The 25,057-nt window shown below is 45.8% G+C and overlaps 2 protein-coding genes across 4 annotated transcripts in view; one reads left to right on the plus strand and one right to left on the minus strand.

Annotated features, from left to right (window-relative positions):
* The window catches only part of LOC120999504 (F-box only protein 2-like), a 45,525-nt gene extending 31,559 nt beyond the window's left edge, over positions 1 to 13,966 (minus strand). Inside the window, exon 1 of the mRNA XM_040430445.1 lies at positions 13,908 to 13,966. The gene's annotated coding sequence lies outside the window, so the exon portion shown is untranslated. The remainder of the gene's footprint in view (positions 1 to 13,907) is intronic.
* A 77-nt stretch (positions 13,967 to 14,043) lies between these two features.
* Positions 14,044 to 24,015, plus strand: LOC120999484 (F-box only protein 6-like). Of its 3 annotated transcripts, none has more exons than XM_040430405.1 (6): positions 14,044 to 14,147; positions 18,210 to 18,476; positions 18,930 to 19,056; positions 20,549 to 20,644; positions 21,087 to 21,222; positions 23,066 to 24,015. In XM_040430405.1, exons 2-6 carry the CDS (start codon positions 18,218 to 18,220, stop codon positions 23,213 to 23,215), a joined length of 768 nt encoding a protein of 255 aa, XP_040286339.1. In that variant the 5' UTR covers positions 14,044 to 14,147; positions 18,210 to 18,217; the 3' UTR covers positions 23,216 to 24,015. The 3 variants fall into 3 exon arrangements, with proteins under 3 accessions (XP_040286339.1, XP_040286347.1, XP_040286333.1); XM_040430413.1 differs by lacking the exon at positions 14,044 to 14,147 and adding an exon at positions 14,346 to 14,444; XM_040430399.1 differs by lacking the exon at positions 14,044 to 14,147 and adding an exon at positions 16,635 to 16,684.
* Positions 24,016 to 25,057: the final 1,042 nt, after the last annotated feature.

Consider the following 25,057-nt stretch of genomic DNA (forward strand, 5'->3'; position numbering starts at 1 on the left):
AACCGGACGTCTGGCCACCTACTAGTCAGCCTGAGCCAGTCCACTACGCATTAGGCATAGGTACTTACTATTTACCATCTGGATTCTTCTGGTATATACATACAGTTATCTTCCTGTATATGCTGGTATAACCTGGGCATCTCATGTATATAATTGTATATGTATAATATATCAGAAGATGTATAACTTATACCAGCTTTACATATATAATTATATACAGGAGATGCCCAGGTTATACCAGCATGGTCCATATCACTATATACAAGAAGATGTATAACATATACCAGCTGTACATTTAGAATCATATACAGGAGATACCCAGTTTATACCAGCATGGTCCATATCACTATATACAAGGGGATGTATAACTTATACCAGCTGTACATATATAATTATATACAGGAGATACCCAGGTTATATCAGTAATACTCACACAGAGCGTGTGTTTTCTATGATGCAGAGCTTCAGATCTGCGTGAACCTTGTAGGAGAATGTACAGAAATGTATAAGAAATTCGTGGCCAATGGCAAACTTTTGGAGGCTACAAGAAAAGGAGTAAAATATCGAAAGTGGATTTCTTGTTTTATTTAGCTGATGCTTTAATATAGATTAATGTTTCCATTCCTTGCATAATAGTATCTGTATATGTATGTATTATGTATTATCTTGCGTGCTGTAGTATTGAACTATTGTGCGCCACTGTTCCCGGTACGATGTCCTCCTTTTTGATGTTCTGCAAGTGGCCACCCTAGTTGGAAAGGTCTTGAAAGCTGCTGAAAATTCAAACATTCAAATTTCTCCCTATGTTCGAGCATTGCAAGGTGTCTCCCTCATATGCTTGTCCAGCATTGTCTAGGTGGATGGGAACACTCTAAAATTGTCTGTGCCATCCTATGTCATTTTGCTCTATTTATTGTATTTCCCTTTGTCAGTGCTGCTAAATTCCTATTACAGGCTGGTGGATGCATTACATACATCCAACACTAGGTGTCATTTTCACACCATTTATATAGGTCAGCTACAGGAAGTTAGAGGGAGGAGGAGAGGAACCAGACTTGGCTCTGTCCTCCTGGGCCATGCCCAGGGAGTGAAGCTACTTCAACCTTTGTAGTCTGGACTAGGACTTATTGATCCTTTACTGTAATACCCCTCTTTGGGACCCTTCCAGGGACTGAGAGAATAATTGCTGTATCTTGTGCAACCTTTTCAAAGAATGGAGCAGAGAGTTTGCCTGCCATAAGGGAGACCGCCCTTGGGTTGCTGAATTACTGAATCACTGAAGACTGCCGAGAACTGCACCCAACCACCTAACCACATGTCTTCCCCCGCAAACAAATAACCACACCAGAACAACGATTTTTTTGTTGGAATGAGAGTCGGTCACAGCTTTATTTAACTTCTTATTATATTTTCCTTCTTTAATTTTGCAAATTACAAAACTTTTCTCCAAAACCACAACCACTTCAGGAGTGTGAGAAGCAATATGCCACCACTGCACCCCAGTGGGCAAGTCCGCCTTCTCCTCCCTCTTAGTATATTCTTAGAACCGACCTCCAGCTGTGACTTAAACGGTAACTGCAAAAGACAAATATGTAAGCAAACAGCACAACCAGGGTGAGAGGGTGGGAAACAGCTAGATGAAGGTGTCGGGGAGGAAGAGACCGGGGAGAAGGTAAGCCCTCCTATTTAATAACTCTAGGGGAGGGACGACCAGGACAATAATGAATATCCCAAGGGGGGGGGGGGGTAGGGAGAAAAAAGGGAGTGACATAACCAGCCAGGGGGAGCAACCATAGACAAACACCTCCCTTTGCAGAACGAACCACGAGCTGCAGGCAGAAGACATGGAAATTAACCCCTAGGACTCTAACTCTCAGTCTCTGCAGTCAAAAACACCCTCGCTATGCGCTGTGGCATTAACTAGACTGCCGAGAACTGCACCCAACCACCTAACCCCATGTCTTCCCCTGCAAACAAATAACCACACCAGAACAACGATTTTTTGTTGGAATGAGGGTCGGTCACAGCTTTATTAAACTTCTTATTATATTTTACTTCTTCAATTTTGCTAATTATGTGGCGTGCCAAAACCGCAGGGGCTACACGTGAGGTGCACGGTGGGCCGATGAGGGGCCAGCAATAATACAGTTCATCGGTTTACTCACGGTTAGCAGAAAGCCTCCCTGGGCCAGCAGCACAGTGATGAGGAAGACAGCACGAAATCCTCCGGGGCACACTCTGTAGTAGCGAAGCACCAGCCTAGATGGAGGTTGAGGTGCCCTTGATGGCAGTGGTGTTTAGGGTGCTTGTGGCGGCTGGGTCCCTTGGTGGTCTTTGTCGTGGCGCCAGTACCGTTAATGGTGGTACAACCAGTTGTAATTAAATTGAAGAATAAAGTAGACAGTGGTAGGATACAACTCACAACTTTCACTGAAGTTTGTTCCAGTTGCGGCATATACATCCAGAAGGAATACAGTCTTTTGTTCTTTAGAGGAATTCTGTTGATCCACTGTTAATAGGTTTGGCTGGGTTTTAACTCAGGTTCAAGGTCCCTTTTAAACCAGTGTAATTTGGTGAGGTTGCCTGTGGCTAAAGTATCCTTCACCTAGATTCCCAAAGGTCTTTGATGCCTGGTTAGTGGCATTTATCGTTTGGTTTTTAGTCTTTCCTTTCTTTGTCCCTTCCTGGACTAGACTTTTACCTGAGCAGTTTGGTGCTTGATCTGCACTCTCTCAAACTTAAAGAGGACCTTTCACTAGAATAAAAAATCTAAACTAGCTATACAGACATGGAGAGCGGCGCCCAGGGATCTCCCTGCACTTACTATTATACCTGGGCGCCGTTCCGCTCGCCCGGTATAGGCTCCGGTATCTTCATAGTTAGGCTCCACCCAGGGGAACCAGCCGGCGTCTCATTCTCCCAGGCTGTAGCGCTGGCCAATCACAGCGCTCAGCTCATAGCCTGAGAGAAAAAAAAGCAAGCTGAGCTCTGTGATTGGCCAGTGCTACAGCATGGGAGAATGAGACGCCTGGAGGTTCCCCTGGGTGGAGCCTAACTATGAAGATACTGGAGCCTATACCGGGAGAACGGAGCGGCACCCAGGTATAACAGTAAGTGCAGGGAGATCCCTGGGTGCCGCTCTCCATGTCTGTATAGTTAGTTTAGATGTTTTATTCTAGTGAAAGGTCCTCTTTAACAACAGACTGCCCACTGATAAGACCTGAGCTCGGCTGGATATCCCAGAGTAGTGCTATCCCCATCTAGTGGTGGGATGTATAAATTACACCTAGCCAGCCTATGAACAGGGATACAACAGGTGATATAATGCAAATAACATGCAATGCAATAATGCAGTTTTACAGTGATTTTGCAGTTCCCACGTGTCCTGAGTGGGACGCTGCAATTACAAAACTTTTCTCCAAAACCACAACCACTTCAGGAGTGTGAGAAGCGATATGCCACCACTGCACCCCAGTGGGCAAGTCCGCCTTCTCCTCCCTCTTAGTATATTCTTAGAACCGACCTCCACAGAGGAGCCCGTGTAAACCTACACGGCGCTCCGACCCCCACCCAACAAAAACAAAGCCTGTTCCACCTCATCCTGAAGGCCAGAAAGAAAAATATCAAGGTCAATCTCATTTAAATGCACCCCGTCTCGACCCATAAGGCGGTGATTATCCCCCTCAAGTTGATGATGACGTACCACAAGGCCCCCCCTGGAGTGAACAAAATTAGAAATTCTTTCATTAACAGTACGTCTGGCTCTCTCGATTGCGCCCGCCTCCCTAGCACCCTGCCAAGTGACTCTTGAGACAATCTCCGACCAAACCAAGATCACCTCTGAAAAAAAGGACGTGATCCTCTCCATGTCGGCTCTGATGAGGGAAATGAGCTCCGCGACCTTGAGCATACATAAATCATTCCCTCCAGCGTGTACCACAAGAATGACTGGGGTTGTACCACCTTACTGAGCTCGAGGAGGGCCTGCGACCAGCGGAGCCCGCGAATCCCACGCCACACAACCTCCACGTTCCTGAAACCCAGGCTTCGGCCACCCGGCCTGAACTCAGCTCTCTGCCGGCCCAAAGAATATACAAATGCCCCAGAAAACACACCGTGGGGCGAGGGGGGTCTGAAAAGAAAAGAAAAATAATCATAACAACTCAAACATAAGAAGCAAAACAGGCAGACTTGCACCAGCCAATGCGCTGTACTTCAGAATCAGGTAACCCCGCTCTAGCAGCCTCCGTGGCCGCCCCGATCCTAAACTAATGAGAGCCGTAGTAAGAGGGAGGTAGGCCGATGGTAGCGAGGCATCGCCGAAGAAGGGAGAAAAACTGAAAGCGGGTAAGGGGGAAACCGGAGCCATTGCATAAGAAAGAGGGGCAAACCGGGCCGTCAATGCAGTACAAAGGGACCCAGGACCCGACAGATGTATCTGAAATAGAAACGTCAGAGGGAGCAAGACCACCCGACCGGTGTCTGGACTGGGGAAGAAGTTTGTCGATCCTAAAAGTGACGAAAAAAGTTAGGCAAAAAGCGGCAGTAAAGAGGGAAACTTGAGCGGGGGATGAGCAGACACAGTCTAAAGCTTGTATAATTTGAGTGAGGACCTGGTATGAAATGGGACGCCTGCGTTCTTTGCAAACGTACTCTTTTCACCACCCTATAAGGGCTTGGCGAACTATAAAGAACTTGGTGACATCCGACCATCCTTTTAACCGAAAATGGAAACAGATGCCCGACAGCGGACGCTGCGCAACTACCACCGATACCCCCGCAGCACGCAACGACAACAAATAATCTGTGGTAACGCTGAGGCGTGTAGATACAGAATTGTGAACCGGCTGGTCCGCTGCAAATGAAACCCATTCTGACCATGCCTTACCATAACCATACCAGGTCCCAGGCACCACTGAAGCTCGGACAAGAGGCATCAGGGGCATTTTGCAATGTATTGGGTTAGATCAAGACCTGGGAGTTTTCAGTTTGTTGCCACAAATAATGATTTGAAACTACCCCCGCACCTGCTGACCCACTCCCTTGGGAGTGGCCAGGTGAGGAGGCGGGGAGGCTTGTTTGCTTTCTTTTTCATAAAAGTGGTTACTTCAGAACACTCCTCAGTCATGAATAAGAACGTTGTCGTTTGAAACGCGTAGACTGACAAGGGCATCACTGGTTATGAATTGCTATGTACCTCTGTACCTGATATATCACATGACCAAATAAAGGAACCAACGACTTCAGCAATTCTGAGTGCCGGATTTCCTCTTTTTTCAGCATCAGCCCTTCAACGGTACTTCCCAAAGCTGAGAAGGGCACGGAAGACTCTCAAGCGCAGCGTCCGGAACAAGATCCCGAAATTCCTGCAAACAAAAACGTAAGAGAGAATCTGCAGCCACATTGATAACCTCTGGGACGTGGGAAGCGCTGAAATAGTTGTTTAATTCCAGACAGCGAAGAACAAGGTGACATAATACGGACAAAACTGGAGGGGAGGAAGATGTAAATTTGTTGATACAATAAACCACCGCCATATTGTCCGTCCAAAGACAGACCCGCCTGTTTTTCAGCCGGGAAACCCACAATTCAATGGCGACTATGATGGGAAACAATTCTAACAGGGTAATGTTGGAACAAAAACCAGCTGTGTGCCACTGGGACGGCCAGGGAGCAGCACACCATTCTGTACCCAAAATCGCACCAAAACCCGTGGATCCCGCGGCGTCAGTGAAAAGGGAGAGGTCAGGAGTAGTAATCTCCGGAAGCTGCCAGCACGTGTGACCGTTATAACTCTGCAGAAAATCACGCTATACCGTAAGGTCACGTTTTAACTGCAGGGTTAAACGAACGTGGTGATGGGGTTTTGAAACACCTTGCGTGGCCAAAGATAGACGCCTGGAAAAAACCCTGCCCATTGGCCTGACCCGACACGCAAAAACCAATAAAGCCAGAAGAAACTGGAGCTCTTTTAGTGTAACGGATTTAACTGCACAAAAAACGCCAATAAGGCCTAGGAGTTTTGATAGCTTATCTTGGGGGAGTCGGAAAACCATCAGGGAGGAGTCGATCTCGATTCCTAGAAAGGTAATGGAGGTGGCCGGACCTAACGTTTTTCCGCAGAAAGGGGAACGCCAAAACGGGACATGAAAAAACAAAAGGAGTTCAAAAGGAATTGGCACTGAGAAGAATCACCAGGGGAGACGAAGAGAAAATCATCTAGGTAACGAATGATGGAGCGGGAGCCGGTTTCGTAGCGAATTACCCATTCCAAAAAGGAGCTAAATAACAAAAAAAATGGCATGAAATGGAGCAACCCATGGGGAGGCAGGTGTCATAATAATAATACCCGTCCACCATGCAACCCAGTAGATGATAACAATCTGGGTGCACTGGAAGGAGCCTGAAGGCAGATTCTATGTCCGACTTTGCAATCAAAGCCCCTCTGCCTGCTTCCCTGACTAAAGTGACCGCCCTGTCAAAAGACACATAGGAAACGGATGCATTATCTTTTGAAATGCCGTCGTTTACTGAGGCACCCTTGGGGAAGGAGAGATTGTGAATTAGGCAAAACTTCCCTGTCTCCAGTTTGGGAACAATACCCAAAGGGGAGACCCAGATGTTCGAAAAAGGGGGCAACTTAAACAGGCCAGCAATTCTGCACAATTCAACCTCCTTGCGAATTTTTGCACGCAAAACCTCTGGGTGGCGCTTGGTGGAGGGTAAATTTATAGCTCGAGTGGGGGAACTGGAAAACTAAAAGGGGATGAAAAAACCAAAAGTAAAAGCGCTGCGAAGTTGGGCGGCAGCACTTTTATTGGGATACAGGTCGAGGTACGGGGACATCGCGAGTACGCTCACTGGGGTCTTTTCCACTAAAGGGCGCTGGGGGTCTGGGGGCTGTCTGTCGGGAACAGCGGATGGCCGCATGTGTTCCTCCACATACGGAGCATATATGCGAAGAATTTGCAGTGGCCCTCGTTATAGAGCCAACAAGCTCCCGGTCTGCGAACGGCCGCTGGCCCTTGGCCGCTAGCGGAGGCAGGGGCCGCGGCAGGAAAGGGATGGTTTCTCTGGGACATCATTAGTCGTAACCAGAGGTCCGTAGCCTTAACACCCCAACCAATATCCGGGCTAAGAGCCAGGCATCTGCAAAATTCTTCATCATACCGCCACCAAGCAGACCCCCCATGGGACTTGTAGGCGCTGTAAATAGAGTCCATATAAACAAATAACTCTGAACAGCGTTCTGGATGCTGCTGTCCCATAACATAGCCCAACACTGAGAAAGCCTGTAACCAATTACCCATGGTGTGAGCCACCTTCGGCCTGCGATCAATAAATCTGTCTTAGTTGGGCCTGCGTTCTTTGTCTACCGTGTGCTGGTCGACGGTAATCAAGGACCAGATGTCCACACACTGGTTGTTCCAGATTTTTGCTTTTGTGTCATTATCTAAATGTGCTCCCAGAGGGGAAAGGCCACAAAATAGAGACTCTTTATGATCGCTGGCCCTAGGCGGCAGGATTCCTGAACCAGTGGGCTTAGGAGGTGGAAGGGAAGCACCCAGATCCAATTGAGATAGCAAGGCCTTAAGGGCCGAAACTAACTGCTGCCCCATAGAAGCCGAACCCCAAGCCCCAGTAAAGTTAAACTCACCACCAGCGGAAGTCGACGGAGGCTCCACAGGTACCGCCGTAGGAACTGGCTCCTGGACCGCGCTGACCCGACTGGCCCCTCGAGACGACCTTCTTGCTGAATGAGTAACAGGAACAGGCTCTTAATTACAGGAACAGGACCTTTGATGACGTCACTCCGGTCATCACATGATCCATCACCATGGTAAAAGATCATGTGACGTACCATGTGATGACCGGAGTGACGTCATCAAAGGTCCTGTTCCTGTAATTAATGCTCACCACAGGTCCTATTCAACAAAGGAGACAGAAGGAGATGCCGGGCTACGCGATCAAGTGGACTAAGGTGAGTTAAATTATTATTTATTTATTTTTAACCCCTCCAGTGCTGTTTTACTATGCATTCTGTATTCAGAATGCTATTATTTTCCCTTATAACCATGTTATAAGGGAAAATAATAATGATCGGGGCTCCATCCCGATCGTCTCCTAGCAACCGTGCGTGAAAATCGCACCGCATCCGCACATGCTTGCGGATGCTTGCGATTTTCACGCAACCCCATTCACTTCTATGGGGCCTGCCTTGCGTGAAAAACGCAGAATATAGAGCATGCTGCGATTTTCACGCAACGCATAAGTGATGTGTAAAAATCACCGCTCATGTGAACAGCCCCATAGAATGGGTCGGTATTCAGTGCGGGTGCAATGCGTTCAACTCACGCATCGCATCCGCGTGGAATACTCGCCCGTGTGAAAGGGGCCTTATTGAAAGGCTGAGTAACCAGAGCAAGAACAGGAACCAAGTACAAGTAAGATCATCACTTCTACACAGTGGAGCTGGAACCTACATACACCACCTCACTGAGCCTGTTATCGCGATTTACAGCTTTACCATCTGTGTTTATGACAAAGTGCTGCTAATGGATGATACTTATTGCAAGACTACAATTTACAAGTAAAATTCCTGTTCAACTACTTCCTCTCTCATCATTCTACTCCATCTCCTAATTACACCTTATGGTGCTGGCGTCATGAACAACACAGGGGCCCAGCCACCAAAGCACCTTAACCACCTCCGGACCGCCTAACGCAGGATCGCGTTCCGGAGGTGGCAGCCCTGCGCAGAGTCACGCATATATGCGTCATCTCGCAATGGCCGAGATTTCCTGTGAACGCGCGCACACAGGCGCGCGCGCTCACAGGAACGGAAGGTAAGAGAGTTGATCTCCAGCCTGCCAGCGGCGATCGTTCGCTGGCAGGCTGGAGATGTGTTTTTTTTAACCCCTAACAGGTATATTAGACGCTGTTTTGATAACAGCGTCTAATATACCTGCTACCTGGTCCTCTGGTGGTCCCATTTGTTTGGATCGACCACCAGAGGACACAGGTAGCTCAGTAAAGTCCCACCAAGCACCACTACACTACACTACACCCCCCCCCCCCGTCACTTATTAACCCCTTATTAGCCCCTGATCACCCCTGATCACCCCATATAGACTCCCTGATCACCCCCCTGTCATTGATCACCCCCCTGTCATTGATTACCCCCCTGTAAAGCTCCATTCAGATGTCCGCATGATTTTTACGGATCCACTGATAGATGGATCGGATCCGCAAAACGCATCCGGACGTTTGAATGAAGCCTTACAGGGGCGTGATCAATGACTGTGGTTATCACCCCATATAGACTCCCTGATCACCCCCCCTGTCATTGATTACACCCCTGTCATTGATCAACCCCCTGTAAAGCTCCATTCAGACGTCCGCATGATTTTTACGGATCCACTGATAGATGGATCGGATCCGCAAAACGCATCCGGACGTCTGAATGAAGCCTTACAGGGGCGTGATCAATGACTGTGGTGATCACCCCATATAGACTCCCTGATCACCCCCCTGTAAAGCTCCATTCAGATGTCCGCATGATTTTTACGGATGCACTGATAGATGGATCCGATCCGCAAAACGCATCCGGACGTCTGAATGAAGCCTTACAGGGGCATGATCAATGACTGTGGTGATCACCCCATATAGACTCCCTGATCACCCCCCTGTAAAGCTCCATTCAGATGTCCGCATGATTTTTACGGATGCACTGATAGATGGATCCGATCCGCAAAACGCATCCGGACGTCTGAATGAAGCCTTACAGGGGCATGATCAATGACTGTGGTGATCACCCCATATAGACTCCCTGATCACCCCCCTGTAAAGCTCCATTCAGATGTCCGCATGATTTTTACGGATGCACTGATAGATGGATCCGATCCGCAAAACGCATCCGGACGTCTGAATGAAGCCTTACAGGGGCATGATCAATGACTGTGGTGATCACCCCATATAGACTCCCTGATCACCCCCCTGTAAAGCTCCATTCAGATGTCCGCATGATTTTTACGGATGCACTGATAGATGGATCCGATCCGCAAAACGCATCCGGACGTCTGAATGAAGCCTTACAGGGGCATGATCAATGACTGTGGTGATCACCCCATATAGACTCCCTGATCACCCCCCTGTCATTGATTACCCCCCTGTAAAGCTCCATTCAGATGTCCGCATGATTTTTACGGATGCACTGATAGATGGATCGGATCCGCAAAACGCATCCGGACGTCTGAATGAAGCCTTACAGGGGCGTGATCAATGACTGTGGTGATCACCCCATATAGACTCCCTGATCACCCCCCTGTCATTGATTACCCCCCTGTCATTGATTACCCCCCTGTAAAGCTCCATTCAGACGTCCGCATGATTTTTACGGATCCACTGATAGATGGATCGGATCCGCAAAACGCATCCGGACGTCTGAATGAAGCCTTACAGGGGCGTGATCAATGACTGTGGTGATCACCCCATATAGACTCCCTGATCACCCCCCTGTCATTGATCAACCCCCCTGTCATTGATCAACCCCCCTGTCATTGATCACCCCCCTGTCATTGATCACCCCTCTGTAAGGCTCCATTCAGACATTTTTTTGGCCCAAGTTAGCGGAATTTATTTTTTTTTTTCTTACAAAGTCTCATATTCCACTAACTTGTGTCAAAAAATAAAATCTCACATGAACTCACCATACCCCTCACGGAATCCAAATGCGTAAAATTTTTTAGACATTTATATTCCAGACTTCTTCTCACGCTTTAGGGCCCCTAGAATGCCAGGGCAGTATAAATACCCCACATGTGACCCCATTTCGGAAAGAAGACACCCCCAGGTATTCCGTGAGGGGCATATTGAGTCCATGAAAGATTGAAATTTTTGTCCCAAGTTAGCGGAACGGGAGACTTTGTGAGAAAAAAATTAAAAATATCAATTTCCGCTAACTTGTGCCAAAAAAAAAAAAATTCTATGAACTCGCCATGCCCCTCATTGAATACCTTGGGGTGTCTTCTTTCCAAAATGGGGTCACATGTGGGGTATTTATACTGCCCTGGCATTCTAGGGGCCCCAAAGCGTGAGAAGAAGTCTGGTATCCAAATGTCTAAAAATGCCCTCCTAAAAGGAATTTGGGCACCTTTGCGCATCTAGGCTGCAAAAAAGTGTCACACATCTGGTATCGCCGTACTCAGGAGAAGTTGGGGAATGTGTTTTGGGGTGTCATTTTACATATACCCATGCTGGGTGAGAGAAATATCTTGGTCAAATGCCAACTTTGTATAAAAAAATGGGAAAAGTTGTCTTTTGCCAAGATATTTCTCTCACCCAGCATGGGTATATGTAAAATGACACCCCAAAACACATTCCCCAACTTCTCCTGAATACGGCGATACCACATGTGTGACTTTTTTGCAGCCTAGGTGGGCAAAGGGGCCCATATTCCAAAGAGCACCTTTAGGATTTCACAGGTCATTTACCTACTTACCACACATTAGGGCCCCTGGAAAATGCCAGGGCAGTATAACTACCCCACAAGTGACCCCATTTTGGAAAGAAGACACCCCAAGGTATTCCGTGAGGGGCATGGCGAGTTCCTAGAATTTTTTATTTTTTGTCACAAGTTAGTGGAAAATGCTTATTTTTTTTTTATTTATTTTTTTCATACAAAGTCTCATATTCCACTAACTTGTGACAAAAAATAAAAAGTTCCATGAACTCACTATGCCCATCAGCGAATACCTTGGGGTCTCTTCTTTCCAAAATGGGGTCACTTGTGGGGTAGTTATACTGCCCTGGCATTCTAGGGGCCCAAATGTGTGGTAAGGAGTTTGAAATCAAATTCTGTAAAAAATGACCTGTGAAATCCGAAAGGTGCTCTTTTGAATATGGGCCCCTTTGCCCACCTAGGCTGCAAAAAAGTGTCACACATCTGGTATCTCCGTAATCGGGAGAAGTTGGGGAATGTGTTTTGGGGTGTCATTTTACATATACCCATGCTGGGTGAGAGAAATATCTTGGCAAAAGACAACTTTTCCCATTTTTTTATACAAAGTTGGCATTTGACCAAGATATTTATCTCACCCAGCATGGGTATATGTAAAAAGACACCCCAAAACACATTCCTCAACTTCTCCTGAATACAGAGATACCAGATGTGTGACACTTTTTTGCAGCCTAGGTGGGCAAAGGGGCCCACATTCCAAAGAGCACCTTTCGGATTTCACAGGTCATTTACCTACTTACCACACATTTGGGCCCCTAGAATGCCAGGGCAGTATAACTACCCCACAAGTGACCCCATTTTGGAAAGAAGAGACCCCAAGGTATTCGCTGATGGGCATAGTGAGTTCATGGAAGTTTTTATTTTTTGTCACAAGTTTGTGGAATATGAGACTTTGTATGAAAAAAAAAAAAAAAAAAAAATCATCATTTTCCACTAACTTGTGACAAAAAATAAAAAATTCTAGGAACTCGCCATGCCCCTCACGGAATACCTTGGGGTGTCTTCTTTCCAAAATGGGGTCACTTGTGGGGTAGTTATACTGCCCTGGTATTCTAGGGGCCCAAATGTGTGGTAAGGAGTTTGAAATCAAATTCAGGAAAAAATGAGGAGTGAAATCCGAAAGGTGCTCTTTGGAATATGGGCCCCTTTGCCCACCTAGGCTGCAAAAAAGTGTCACACATCTGGTATCCCCGTACTCAGGAGAAGTTGAGGAATGTGTTTTGGGGTGTCTTTTTACATATACCCATGCTGGGTGAGATAAATATCTTGGTCAAATGACAACTTTGTATAAAAAAATGGGAAAAGTTGTCTTTTGCCAAGATATTTCTCTCACCCAGCATGGGTATATATAAAATGACACCCCAAAACACATTCCCCACCTTCTCCTGAGTACGGAGATACCAGATGTGTGACACTTTTTTGCAGCCTAGGTGGGCAAAGGGGCCCATATTCCAAAGAGCACCTTTCGGATTTCACAGGTCATTTTTTACAGAATTTGATTTCAAACTCCTTACCACACATTTGGGCCCCTAGAATGCCAGGGCAGTAGAACTACCCCACAAGTGACCCCATTTTGGAAAGAAGAGACCCCAAGGTATTCGCTGATGGGCATAGTGAGTTCATAGAACTTTTTATTTTTTGTCACAAGTTAGTGGAATATGAGACTTTGTAAGAAAAAAAAAAAAAAAAAATCATAATTTTCCGCTAACTTGTGACAAAAAATAAAAAGTTCTATGAACTCACTATGCCCATCAGCGAATACCTTAGGGTGTGTACTTTCAGAAATGGGGTCATTTGTGGGGTGTTTGTACTGTCTGGGCATTGTAGAACCTCAGGAAACATGACAGGTGCTCAGAAAGTCAGAGCTGCTTCAAAAAGCGGAAATTCACATTTTTGTACCATAGTTTGTAAACGCTATAACTTTTACCCAAACCATTTTTTTTTTACCCAAACATTTTTTTTTTATCAAAGACATGTAGAACTATAAATTTAGAGCAAAATTTCTATATGGATGTCGTTTTTTTTTGCAAAATTTTACAACTGAAAGTGAAAAATGTCATTTTTTTGCAAAAAAATCGTTAAATTTCGATTAATAACAAAAAAAGTAAAAATGTCAGCAGCAATGAAATACCACCAAATGAAAGCTCTATTAGTGAGAAGAAAAGGAGGTAAAATTCATTTGGGTGGTAAGTTGCATGACCGAGCAATAAACGGTGAAAGTAGTGTAGGTCAGCACTGGGGGCTGAAGTGGTTAAAGTGTAACTGCCGTTTAATTTTTTTACACTGTAATGGTATAGTGTACCCTACAGTATATGTGCATTTGTGTTTTAAAATGTAATCATTTTCTGTTTTACATGATAAAAACTCCCACAAATGTCTGCCACTTTACCATTGTGCAGCCCTCTCCTCAGTGCGTTGCTATGTGCAGTCCGTCTTCTCTATCTAAGATGGATCAGCTCTGGGAGGAGGAGCTCAGCCCTCGATGGGCGTTCACAGGCTCCTCCTCCCAGCCTTCATGCCTGCAAGGAGTCAGGGCTGCCCGTGTCTTCTTTCACAGCAGCGCGATGTGTAAGTGTAGATCGCGCTGCTGGAGGGGAGAGCTGTGTTGGAGCTTGCTAGGAGGAACTAGGTGAGTATTTGGCTGTGTTACTAAGGTATAGGCTGCACCTGGCTGCAAAAATAGGATCTAGGGGGCACTGGCTGCAAAAATAGGATCTAGGGGGCACCTGGCTGCAAAAATATGATGCTTGTGTGCTAGTGCATGTGAGGAGACCAAGGGCTTATGGGAAGTGAGGGAAATACAGGAAGGCCTCAAGAAACGGCAAACATCACCACAGGAAGTGCAGCAGAGGCCATTTTAGGAAGAAGCTGAAATAGAGGCACAGAGAAATATGGTTGCTAAGGGCTGGATACAGACATCTGAAAGGTAAAATTAGCTGAAAAATGCAGCTTTATTAATATCTTCCCTTTAGCTTCACATATGTTAGGAATATCATTTTTGGTAGTAAAATGGCAGTTACACTTTAAATATCCATTACTATCAAGGGCACCTCAACCACCATCTGGCTGGTGTTCCCTGCAATAGAGAGTGCCCCGGAGGATTTAGTGCTGTCTTCCCCTCCACTGCAGGCCGGCACAGGGGACAACTGAACTGTTAGTACTATTACCCTCCCTCGGCACATCGCCACCATTCGGCTACATGCACATGAACGTTAGGGCTCCGTGCCCTAATTGCGGTCCGCAATGCTCGGACCGATTCACTTGAATGGGGTCCGCGATCCGCACCGCAAAAAAGTAGTGCATGCGCTACTTTTTTGCGGTGCGGAGGCACGGCCAGAAACACCACGGAAGCACTCCGTGGGCTTCCGGTCCGTGCCTCCATTCCGCAACTCTGTGATTGGTGACCCATTCAAGTGAATGGGTCAGCGATCAGTGATGCGCAATGCACACGGCCAGTGCCCGTGTATTGCGGACCCACTGTATGCGTGCTGCAAAATGGCCACGGGGGGCACATGGTCGTGCGCATGTAGCCTTACACTCACATAACACCCCTAGGGTGCCGGGCGCTGCACTTGAAGGAGACAATGGGGATTTATTATTGGCAGAAGGAGTCCACCTCAACCCGATTGATTTAGACATATTTTTGTTGGACTTTAAAGGGCTTCTGTCACCCCAATACGCCTGCGCCGGGTGTAGATGTGACGTCATCGGCGCAGGCGCATTGAGGATGGAGCGGCCGAGCGAGCGTCCGCCTCTCAGTGCGCCTGCGCCGACTGAAGACAGGTACGGCGCAGGCGTCAGATTTTGAATGCAAACAGGGCCAGCAGAGAAAGATCCCGTCCGCTGGCCCTGTCAATCAACATGCGGAGGGGGCGTCATTATGATAGGAGGATGCGGCTGCTACCAGCAAGTAGCCGCCCTACTTGCTGGTAGAGAGGTAATTTACATATTATAAAAGTAAGTTTTTAGCAGAATCTACTGAACCAAAATGATTAATCACATTATGTATGGATAAATCGCAGTATAGGGATTATAAGTACACACACAGTTTAGTGGGTGACAGAAGCCCTTTAAGGATTGCGTGGAGAAGGCTTTGGAGGTCTTGGTTGGGAGTGGTCGGTAAGGCGGTCTGGTGCACTCCGTGGCAGGGACGGCTCTGAAATATGCGGTGGTATCCTATATATGTGCTTGGTTCAGGGTCTCCAGCATACAGGATAGGTAGATGTTGAGACGTCATGAGCTCTAAGCAACCTTTCAGAGTTGGCAAATCGTGTGTTTAAAAGAAATGATGATGTAAATAAATCTCTCCCTTTACTGCCAAGTTGGTGTTGGGTCTTTATTTATTTGGTGTGGTGAGCGAGTATACATGGCCAAAGGTGTGAGAAGTCCTTGCAGTCCCAGTCTAAACAATCCTCTTTGAGCTAACCACATCAGTAGCAAAAATCTCTCTCCTGTACTGTTAGGCCTCATGCACACGACAATGTGCCGGCCATGCCCATATTGCAGCCCGCAAACAGCGGGTCCGCAATATACGGCCACCAGCCGTGTGCGCACCAAAACACGGATGCTGACCCATTCACATGAATGGGTCCGCAACCCGGGAGATGTGGTGCAGAACACAGGCACGGATTGGAATCCCACGGAAGCACTACGGAGAGCTTCCATGGGTTTTCTGTCCGTGCCTCCGCACAGCAAAAAAGTAGTGCATGCACTACTTTTTTGCAGTGCAGACCGTCGGATGCGGATTGCAGAGCCCATTCAAGTGAATGAGTCGGCGTCTGCAGTCGATAGGCACATGGTCGGTGCCCGTGTATTGCAAAACTGCAATTTGCGGTCTGCAGCATGGGGATGGTCGACCTTACAATGTATCAGAGCAGATAAAATGTATCAATCTGGACACAAGGCTGTTGCAGTCACAGAAAATAGACTGGATAGAAATGCAACAAATCCTCAGCTGTGAAATGTATAGAGGGTGTTCATATTCTGGATGTAAGGAGAATGTTTCCATTCATTTAGTTAGCAGAAATTTAGCAAACGGCTTGGAATGTGTCGCTTTCCCTTTAAGAGGGGGTGGCTGGGAGTGGCTGGAGCTTTCAGGAGACCACATGATACAGATGTCATGTATAAGCAGGAAGTAATCCGTGCAGAGCAGTGGTCTAGTGCACGGTAAGTAGGTTGTAGGGGGTAAAGGTACTTTCACACTAGCGTTATTCTTTTCCGGCACTGAGTTCCGTCCTAGGGGCTCAATACCGGAAAAGAACTGATCAGTTTTATCCTAATGCATTCTGAATGGAGAGCAATCCGTTCAGGATGTCTTCAGTTCAGTCTTTTTGACTGATCAGGACGGAGATAATATTTTTGCTGCTCGGGTGCGGACCCATTCACTTCAATGGGGCCGCAAAAGATGCGGACAGCAATCCGTGTGCTTTCCGCATCCGTTGCTCCGTTCCGGGGCCCCGCAAAAATTATATTCTTGCGGCCAAGAATAGATATTTCTATAATGGGCCGTCCATTCCGCAAATTGCAAAGGCACACGGGCGGCATCCCTGTTTTGCGGATCCGCAATTTGCGGACCACAAAACACGGCACGGTTGTGTGAAGGAGATCTTAGGGCTAATGCATACGACCGTATGCCCTCCGAGACATACGTTCCGTGAGCAGGCCATATGTCCTGGAGTGGCATACATCGTGCGCACAGCATCAAAGGTTACTATGATGCTGTGCGCATCGGGCCGCCCGCGGGGCTATTGTCCCGCACTCATAATATCATATGAGTGCGGGACAATAGTCCCGCGGGCGGCCCGATGCACACAGCATCATAGTAACCTATGATGCTGTGCGCTCCCGTGCGCACGATGTATGCTGCTCTGGGACATATGGCCCGTTCACGGACACTATGTCTCGGAGGGCATATGGTCGTGTGCATGAGTCCTTAGGGTGAGTTCACACTTTAGTTATTTGGTCAGTTATTTTAATTAGTTAATGAGCCAAAACCAGGTGTGGGTCAAAAACTCAGAAAAGGGGAAAGTCGCATCATGACACCTCATCTCTGAGTAGGCTTCACTACTGGTTTTGTCTCACAATCACTGATGGAAATAACCGTAGGCCACCCAGGCTTCACTTAACAGCTTGAAGAAACGGCGTGGTGCAGAACGAAGGCACAGATCAGAAGCACTACGAAGCATTTCCTTTCAGGTCCATACCTCCGCCCTGCATAGGGCATGTGCCATGTTTTGCCATATATTGCGGATTGCGGGTCTGCGCAGCATTACGGGATTCTCACGGCCTGTGCCCATGCAATATGCAGTCCGCAGCACAGGGCACAAACGGTCGTGTGAATGAGCCCTAATGTGCAGGAAGTATGTTTTAGGGCAGGAGGAGCTGAGCAAATTCACAAAAATTTACACCTGGAAGCAGGAGTACATTTTGGTGAAAACTACTCTACTCAGGGAATGGAGCGGTTTTTCACAATAGGCGAACTGACTGGAGGATGCGCCTCATTTATGATGAGGCGTGCACATCATAATAAATTAGGCGCATCTTTTGGCAGAGCAGGGTATGTTAATGGCAGTCCCCAAACTTTTCCAGAAACAGACATAGCCAAGAGCAAACCTTTCAATAGCTGGAGAGAAGAGGATCTACCACCTCCACAGTGGCTGTCACCCATGATGTGATATTTTGTCATTCTCAGTATGTGAGATGAGCCGCATGAACAAAGTTCCCGAAGGCGTCCTGCTGGAAATCCTGTCTGCTGTTCCTGCGCCCGATCTAATCCACCGCTGCCGACCTGTCTGTACCCTCTGGAGAGATATTGTTGACTCACCCGCTTTATGGAAGGCAAAATGTCAGCGGGACGGATTTGTATCAAATCGCTGCAAACGGAACCCACCGGACTGGAAGATGTTCTATTTTCTGCATCTACGGAAAAGGAATTTACTAAAAAACCCAATTGCTGCAGGTTAGATTTTATTTTTCTGGGGAAGGGGGTGTTGGTTTCAGTCTCCATGTAAAAGCTCACAGTAATTGCCTTCCAGTGGTTGTACCTTAGAGACAATGTGGCTCGTTTATTTAGTCAATAAAATAGTGGCAAGTCCGGTTTTACGTCGTGTTTCACAGTTGGGTGGAACGGGGCAGAGTTCATTTCCCTTCATTCATCTGGAGATCTGGTATTTCTAGTTTCAATATCACTATCTGAAGATCTGGTATTTCTTAATTCAATATCACTATCTGAAGATCTGGTATTTCTTGATTCAATATCACTATTATATGACAACCCCTATAGGTAGTTTTCCTGATATAACTTCTTCAGTTGCAAAGAATGAAGAATTGAAGCAGTTTGGCAACATTTCTGTATTCTGTATTTCAGTATTATTTTGTTTAAAAAAAATGTGGTATTGCTACATTTTTGCAGAACACTTCAAGTACTGGCGTAAAAATGAAAATGGAGGACACCAGTGGAAGGTGGAAACCCTCCCAGGAAACCATGGCCGGCCTTTCCCAGATAAAAAAGTAAAGGAATACTTTGTCACCTCTTTTGGGTATGTTTCTAGGGCCACCTTTGACCTGTTAATTAAAGTGCTATCCCCATCTCGGACAGTAGGATATGCCATCAATAACTAATATAAACAAGTACTGCAAAGTGTAGAAGGGTGCACGAACTACCTAGGTATGTTTCAAATAAAGATTCTAGAAAGTTAGTATCATGGAGCAATTAAAACATAAGTTTTAATCATCCATTAGTTTAAAAAACTAAGAAAAAAACACACAAATATTGAAAAATGGTGTGCACACCATTTTTTTTCTTTTATATTAGATTAATGTATGATTAATAATTATTTTTTAATTGCTCTATAATATTACCTTTCTAGAATCTCGATATGCCATCAATGTCAGATAGGTGCAGGACCCACTCCTATTTTCAGAATGAGGCCCCTAAACTGAATGGAGAGCAGCAACGCATGTGCGACCACCCTTCATTCACCGATATGGGAGTCATGAAAATAACAGAACTCTGGTTCGGCTATCTCCAATAGTCCCATAGCAATGAATGGAAAGGTGGCAGCTGTTGCAAGGCGCGCTATCCATTCTTCACTTCTGAAAATAGCTGAGCTTGGCTACTTTCGAAACATCCATAGCGAAAAGTGCTGTGCCGTCCTTCACTTTCGGGGGACCATCCTGCAGAGAGATACCGTACAGGTCTCAGAAGTGGGACCTGCCCCTAGTTGACATTGATAGCATATCCCAGCTATATGCCATCAATGTCTGATATGAGCCAACCCCTTTAAGAAGTCAAGAAGAGTCCCTGTCACCGTCCATGTCACCATACCAGCGACTCTGATTCCTGTAAAGCAGGAAGAGACCTTATTCTAAAGAGTCAAGCAGGTGGGGCTCCCCTGGCTGGCACTTTTCCAGGCTAATTAACAGGAATGGTAATGGCCATAAGTCTTAATCCTTGATAGGGCATCATATAGTGCCAAAGGCACCTCCGTCCTTTAGCATACATAAGTCATTTCCCCGCCCATGGCCTGGTCTGGATACAGTATTAACCCAGGGATTGTCTAGGATTAGAAAAACTGCTTTTTTCCAAAAACTTTTTTTTTAACGGCCATCGCATGTCCGTTTTAAGACCAATGGTAGTCTATGCAGTTATTCACACGGCAGTTTTTTTGACGTCCAGTGAATAACGGATGTCAAAAGATAGAACATGTCCGAGCTTGTCCGTTTTTCAATGACCGACTGCTCCCATACAATCTGAATTTCTCAGAAAGGCATCAGCGAAAAAAAAGTCTATTAAAAATTGACAGTTTATCCATTTTTAACGGATGGTTTTTTTCTCTGTCGTGTGCATATGTTTTTTTTTTTCCTCAGACCAAGAAGTGGTAGAAGCCATCTTTTGCAGATATGAAGCTATCATTTAGCCAGAGTCACCCAGGCTTCCTAGAAATACCTACTTCTTGCCCCGCCCAATCTTTTTCTGGCTCCTCCCATTTTTAGCTGCTTTGACTAAAGGGTCTTATCTATGTTTTCCAGGTTGTGTTTGAAGTCTCAGACTATCAACTTGAAGAAGGAAGGATATCCCAATGAGTTCATGGATATAGTTCAACCCGATATAGTCATCAAGGACTGGCAAGTCTATAGGTTTTCAGTTCCCTCAACTTGAAAAAAAAATCAGTCCATCTGTTTTCTGGGAAAGCTGGGTGGCAACTGATGGCTACCATTCCAGCTGTAACTCAGCTTTCCCAGACTCCTGAGCTGCTGTGAGGTCATGCCGAGCTACCTATTCCTGAATGGCTGCACAGATATGCCCTCCATGGGTCTGGGAAACTTGGTGGTAGACCCTTTTGGAGTTTTAATCATGGCTGCCTTGTTGTCACCTACTTTCCCAGGCCACAAATATGTCTAGTTATGCAGCAATACAATATTGGGGATAAGCAAAGTTGCCATTCAGGAATCTAGAAAAGTTTTTGACTAGATTATAATCAATAATAAGGCAATTAAACAAATTGTATTTATTGGGGTTTGGTGAGGAAATGCATTTTAATGAATGACTCTCGCCTTGTCCACCCAGGTACGCAGCGAGAAAGGACTGTGGGTGCCAGTACCAGATCCTTGTACAACTGCTGTCACAAGACAAGACTGTAATGGCGGAGTTTCAGCCGGAGCCTGTTATTATAGAGCAGTGGAGTAATGCAGAGTGGTCCCAGGTATTCATATTATATGGGAGACAGCAGGGCAGATAAAAAAAGTGAAGCAATTGCCCAAAGCAACCAATCAGCTTGCTGCTTTTATTTTTTATAAAAAACAAAATGGCTGCACACCATTATACATACAAACAATAGAGCTAAGAAATGGGGGTCATGCTAAATAAAAGTGGTGCAATACCGACTATAAATGAGTTAATGGAACCTCTTAGCGCACATATTTGCTCAAACATGTGTCGGGCCCATCTACCAGGCGTCAAGGTGGCTTCTGCAGATGGGTCCTTAACACTAAATATACTGCCTCTCTTTGGACTTACTTAAGCCTACAATATTCGGGGCAGTGTAGAGACCAGCTACATCGTACTCTGCTCAGAAGTCCCAGGTAGATGGCCGTGTCCAGTCTAAAAGAGGCGCTACCCTCAATATATACTACAAGAGAATTTAGACTAGAACCTTCAGAATCACAGGTGCATATCCATGAAGCATACATAATTATAAAAAACAAAATGGCAGCACACTATTATACATACAAACAATAGAGCTAAGAAATGGGGGTCATTCTAAATAAATCTATTTTTTAAGGAGCCTCTGGGAAATGAGAGCTGCAATCTGATTGGTTGTTATGGGCAACTGCTCCGCTTTTCCTCCACTCTAGTTTTAATCAACCCCCCCCCCCTCTCTTTGGCTCAAAGAAAAAAGGAACTGAACAATATCTGTTCTAATTGTGTGACCTACAGCCGGCCATTAGATATACCATCAATGTGTGGAGGTCCGACTCTCAGCACCCTGCTGAGCAGCATTGAAGCAAACAACACACGCCCCCTTCATCCTCTATCCAGTTGTAGTGCAACATGTACCACTGCGGCTCTGCCTGGTACTCAGCGGTGTAACTAGAACTGACTGGGCCTCACAGCAAATTTTTGAATGACCTCCTTCCCCCATCTTGGTCCCCTTAATGCGGACCTTAGACCGGACCAAAAAAAAAAGATACTCCCCTCTCTTCTACTCCTACGGGCACCTCCACTCTTCGTACAGCATGCTCTACACTGTGACCTGACGTCACCCAGTGGCATAGTGCGCTCCTGATAGCCTGGCAAGTGTGACTGCTCATGAAAGAACAGTCACACTTATGTTCTTAGAGATGAAGGCATCAATAGGATGGGAGGTGGGAACTAATGTGATATGATATAGGTTGGATGGATGGTGATGTGCGAATGGATGTGATGAGATGTAGAGATTAGTATAATGGGGAGGGTATGTAGGGATGGATGTTTGGAGATAAAAGTGATGGGATGTATGTGTGGTGATGGGATATTCAGATGTGATGGGATGCAGTAAAAATAGATGAGGGGATGTGTGTGGTGACTTAGGGAGGGTGATGGCAAATTCAAATGCGATGTAGGGTGTGATGGGATGCTGATGGGATATTCAGATGTGATGTAGGGATGGATGTGATGCGGTTGCGATGAAGGGAGGCGATTAATGTGAAGCAGATGTGGGGATGAATGTGATGGGATGTAGGGATTGATTCGATATGGATGGGATCGAAGGGACATTAAAGGTGTATTCCCATCTCAGAAAGAGCTCAGCTCGCTGCTTACGTCGTTATCTTTAAATGCCATTCACTTGTATAGGAATTATGGAAACCGCACAGCACGACCCACCCGTCTGTTACGTAGTTTCAACCACCTCTGGTTACCACATCCATACCAGACACAACCCCAGTCTAGACACAGATGCAGGTCCCACCTCCGGTACCCACATCTATCAGACCTGTGTCTATGTCCTTAATGTCTGAGATGGGAATACCCCTGTAAATTGTTTCTCCTCTCATTATTCCTCACAGATTGAACACACATTCAGAAAATACGGCCCTGGTGTGCGCTACGTATATTTTGAACATGGTGGAAATGACACCCAGTTTTGGGCTGGATGGTATGGTATACGGGTGACAAACAGCAGCGTGACCATTAATCCCGGAGACCTCAGCGCATAAGTCTGTGGACATCTGCTGGAAGCTTCAGTTTCTTGATCCAGTTCCAGAAAAGAAATACAGCTTCACTTACCGGAATCAGACTAATCCGATACAACTGGCTTAAAGGGAATCTGTCACCAAATGTTGATGTTGAAGAGTTGTCGCCTCCTCCAACAGAATAAGCTTTCAGGCAGCACAGTGCTCAGGGCCCTCCAGTAGTGCCGGACTAGGCTGTCTAGGCCCCACCATTAAAATTTATTTTGGGGGCCCACCATATGGATACATCCAAATATTACCTGCTCACACAACAGCAAGATACTGCAAGATGATTGATTATGGGGTCCCTGCGGCTACTTTGAGAAGGCAGGTCTATCGGAAAGGAAGACACTGGCTGTCCTGCCTCTATACCTGTACATCATCTTAGCCACATTAATGTGTCTGTAATAATAAACTGAGTAGTAGCTTACAATATTCTACCTAGTTTTTTATATGAACTTAGGGGCACATTTACTATAGTGTCTGTTTCGGACTGTCTTGAATTTTTCTAGTCTCACTTACCAACTGATTTTGCGCCTGTTTAGGAGGCATTTGCTCCTTGTTCGTCTAATTTTAAGACAAATTTTGGAGTTGTCTTTGTTTTGTGCATTATTTCCCATGTATTTATCTTTGTACACCTAAATTATGCGCATAAACAGTCTTATTTCTTCTTCCCTCCTGACCAGGCTTATTTTTCCCAACTGTTTTGAGGAGGAACTTGCGCAATTTTTTTAATTGAAAGAGATAGAGTTGCTGCTTTTTTTCCAGTCATTTGCACAATTTTTTGCACAACTGCACAAAGTCTTAGGGGGTCAGTTACTATCAGAAATACGCCTATATTAGGTGTATTTCTGGTGCAGATTGTGATGCAAAGGTTATTTGCGCTGCAATCTGCGACTTTTCTCTGCTCACGCCAGGTCTAAAAAAGTGGGCGTTGCGTGAGCAGGGAAGGGAAGAGGCCGGTAGGCCCATCTTATTCATAATTTTATACGCCTGTTTTAGGTGTAGTAAATGGTCTAAATTTAAGCAAGCAAGGAAGCTGGCTTACATTTAGACCAGCGGTGGATACGTTGAAGTTATGTAGAAGCCGGTGCCTCTTCATAACTCCGGCAGATCCACCCCCAGCTAAAGCACTTATTAAGACCGACGTCTAAAACGCAGGTTTTAATAAATGACCCCTTTAGTGAATATGAACCTGTCTTACAAGAAAACAACCACTAGAGGACAGACTTAAACCAAATATGATTAAGCTGATTTATTAAGGGATCATAAATTTGAGCCAAGTACGGAAACATTGAACAGTTGGACATGTGTATTCAAAGATTTAGAGAAGGTCACATTAAGTTCACCTGTAAAGGTTAGAGTGCATTTTAGGTTCATCCTGAAATTTCACCCAAAAGTCAAATATCCCAAACTTTTTGTGAGTGGTGTATTGTGACCAATTTTTTTCCCTAAAATATAATAAAAATCTGCAGTGATTATGTACTGTCTTCTGTCGAATTGGTAAAGATTGTGCAGTAAGCTGGATTGGGGCAATTGGACATTGGCACAAAATTAATAGTTTTTAGTTTGTGACGCCAATTGCAGCTTGCGCAGGTACTGTAGCAGGGCCCTTTAAGATGTTATAGCTCACATACCAAGTGAGGAATGCCAGAGGGGGATAATGTCTCTGTGTAGTAGGTATGGTAGTGTCAACGGTGTCTCCTACCTTGGTACGGCTGGACTCCTGTATCCTGGCTCACATGCAATAAATTGAGTGTGGTTAGCAGGAGTAATTGAAGAATAATTAAAATCCACATGGATAATACGGTTCAACTTGTGTTTATT

This window comes from Bufo bufo, chromosome 1, assembly GCF_905171765.1.
Source record: "Bufo bufo chromosome 1, aBufBuf1.1, whole genome shotgun sequence".
Taxonomy (NCBI): domain Eukaryota; kingdom Metazoa; phylum Chordata; class Amphibia; order Anura; family Bufonidae; genus Bufo; species Bufo bufo.

Excerpts from the sequence above, each read along its gene's own strand:
- LOC120999484 (XM_040430405.1), top strand. The coding sequence starts at position 18,218 with ATGAGCCGCATGAACAAAGTTCCCGAAGGCGTCCTGCTGGAAATCCTG. Across the intron at positions 19,057-20,548 it reads TACTTTGTCACCTCTTTTGG|GTTGTGTTTGAAGTCTCAGA; the intron begins GTATGTTTCTAG and ends TATGTTTTCCAG. Across the intron at positions 20,645-21,086 it reads GATATAGTCATCAAGGACTG|GTACGCAGCGAGAAAGGACT; the intron begins GCAAGTCTATAG and ends TTGTCCACCCAG.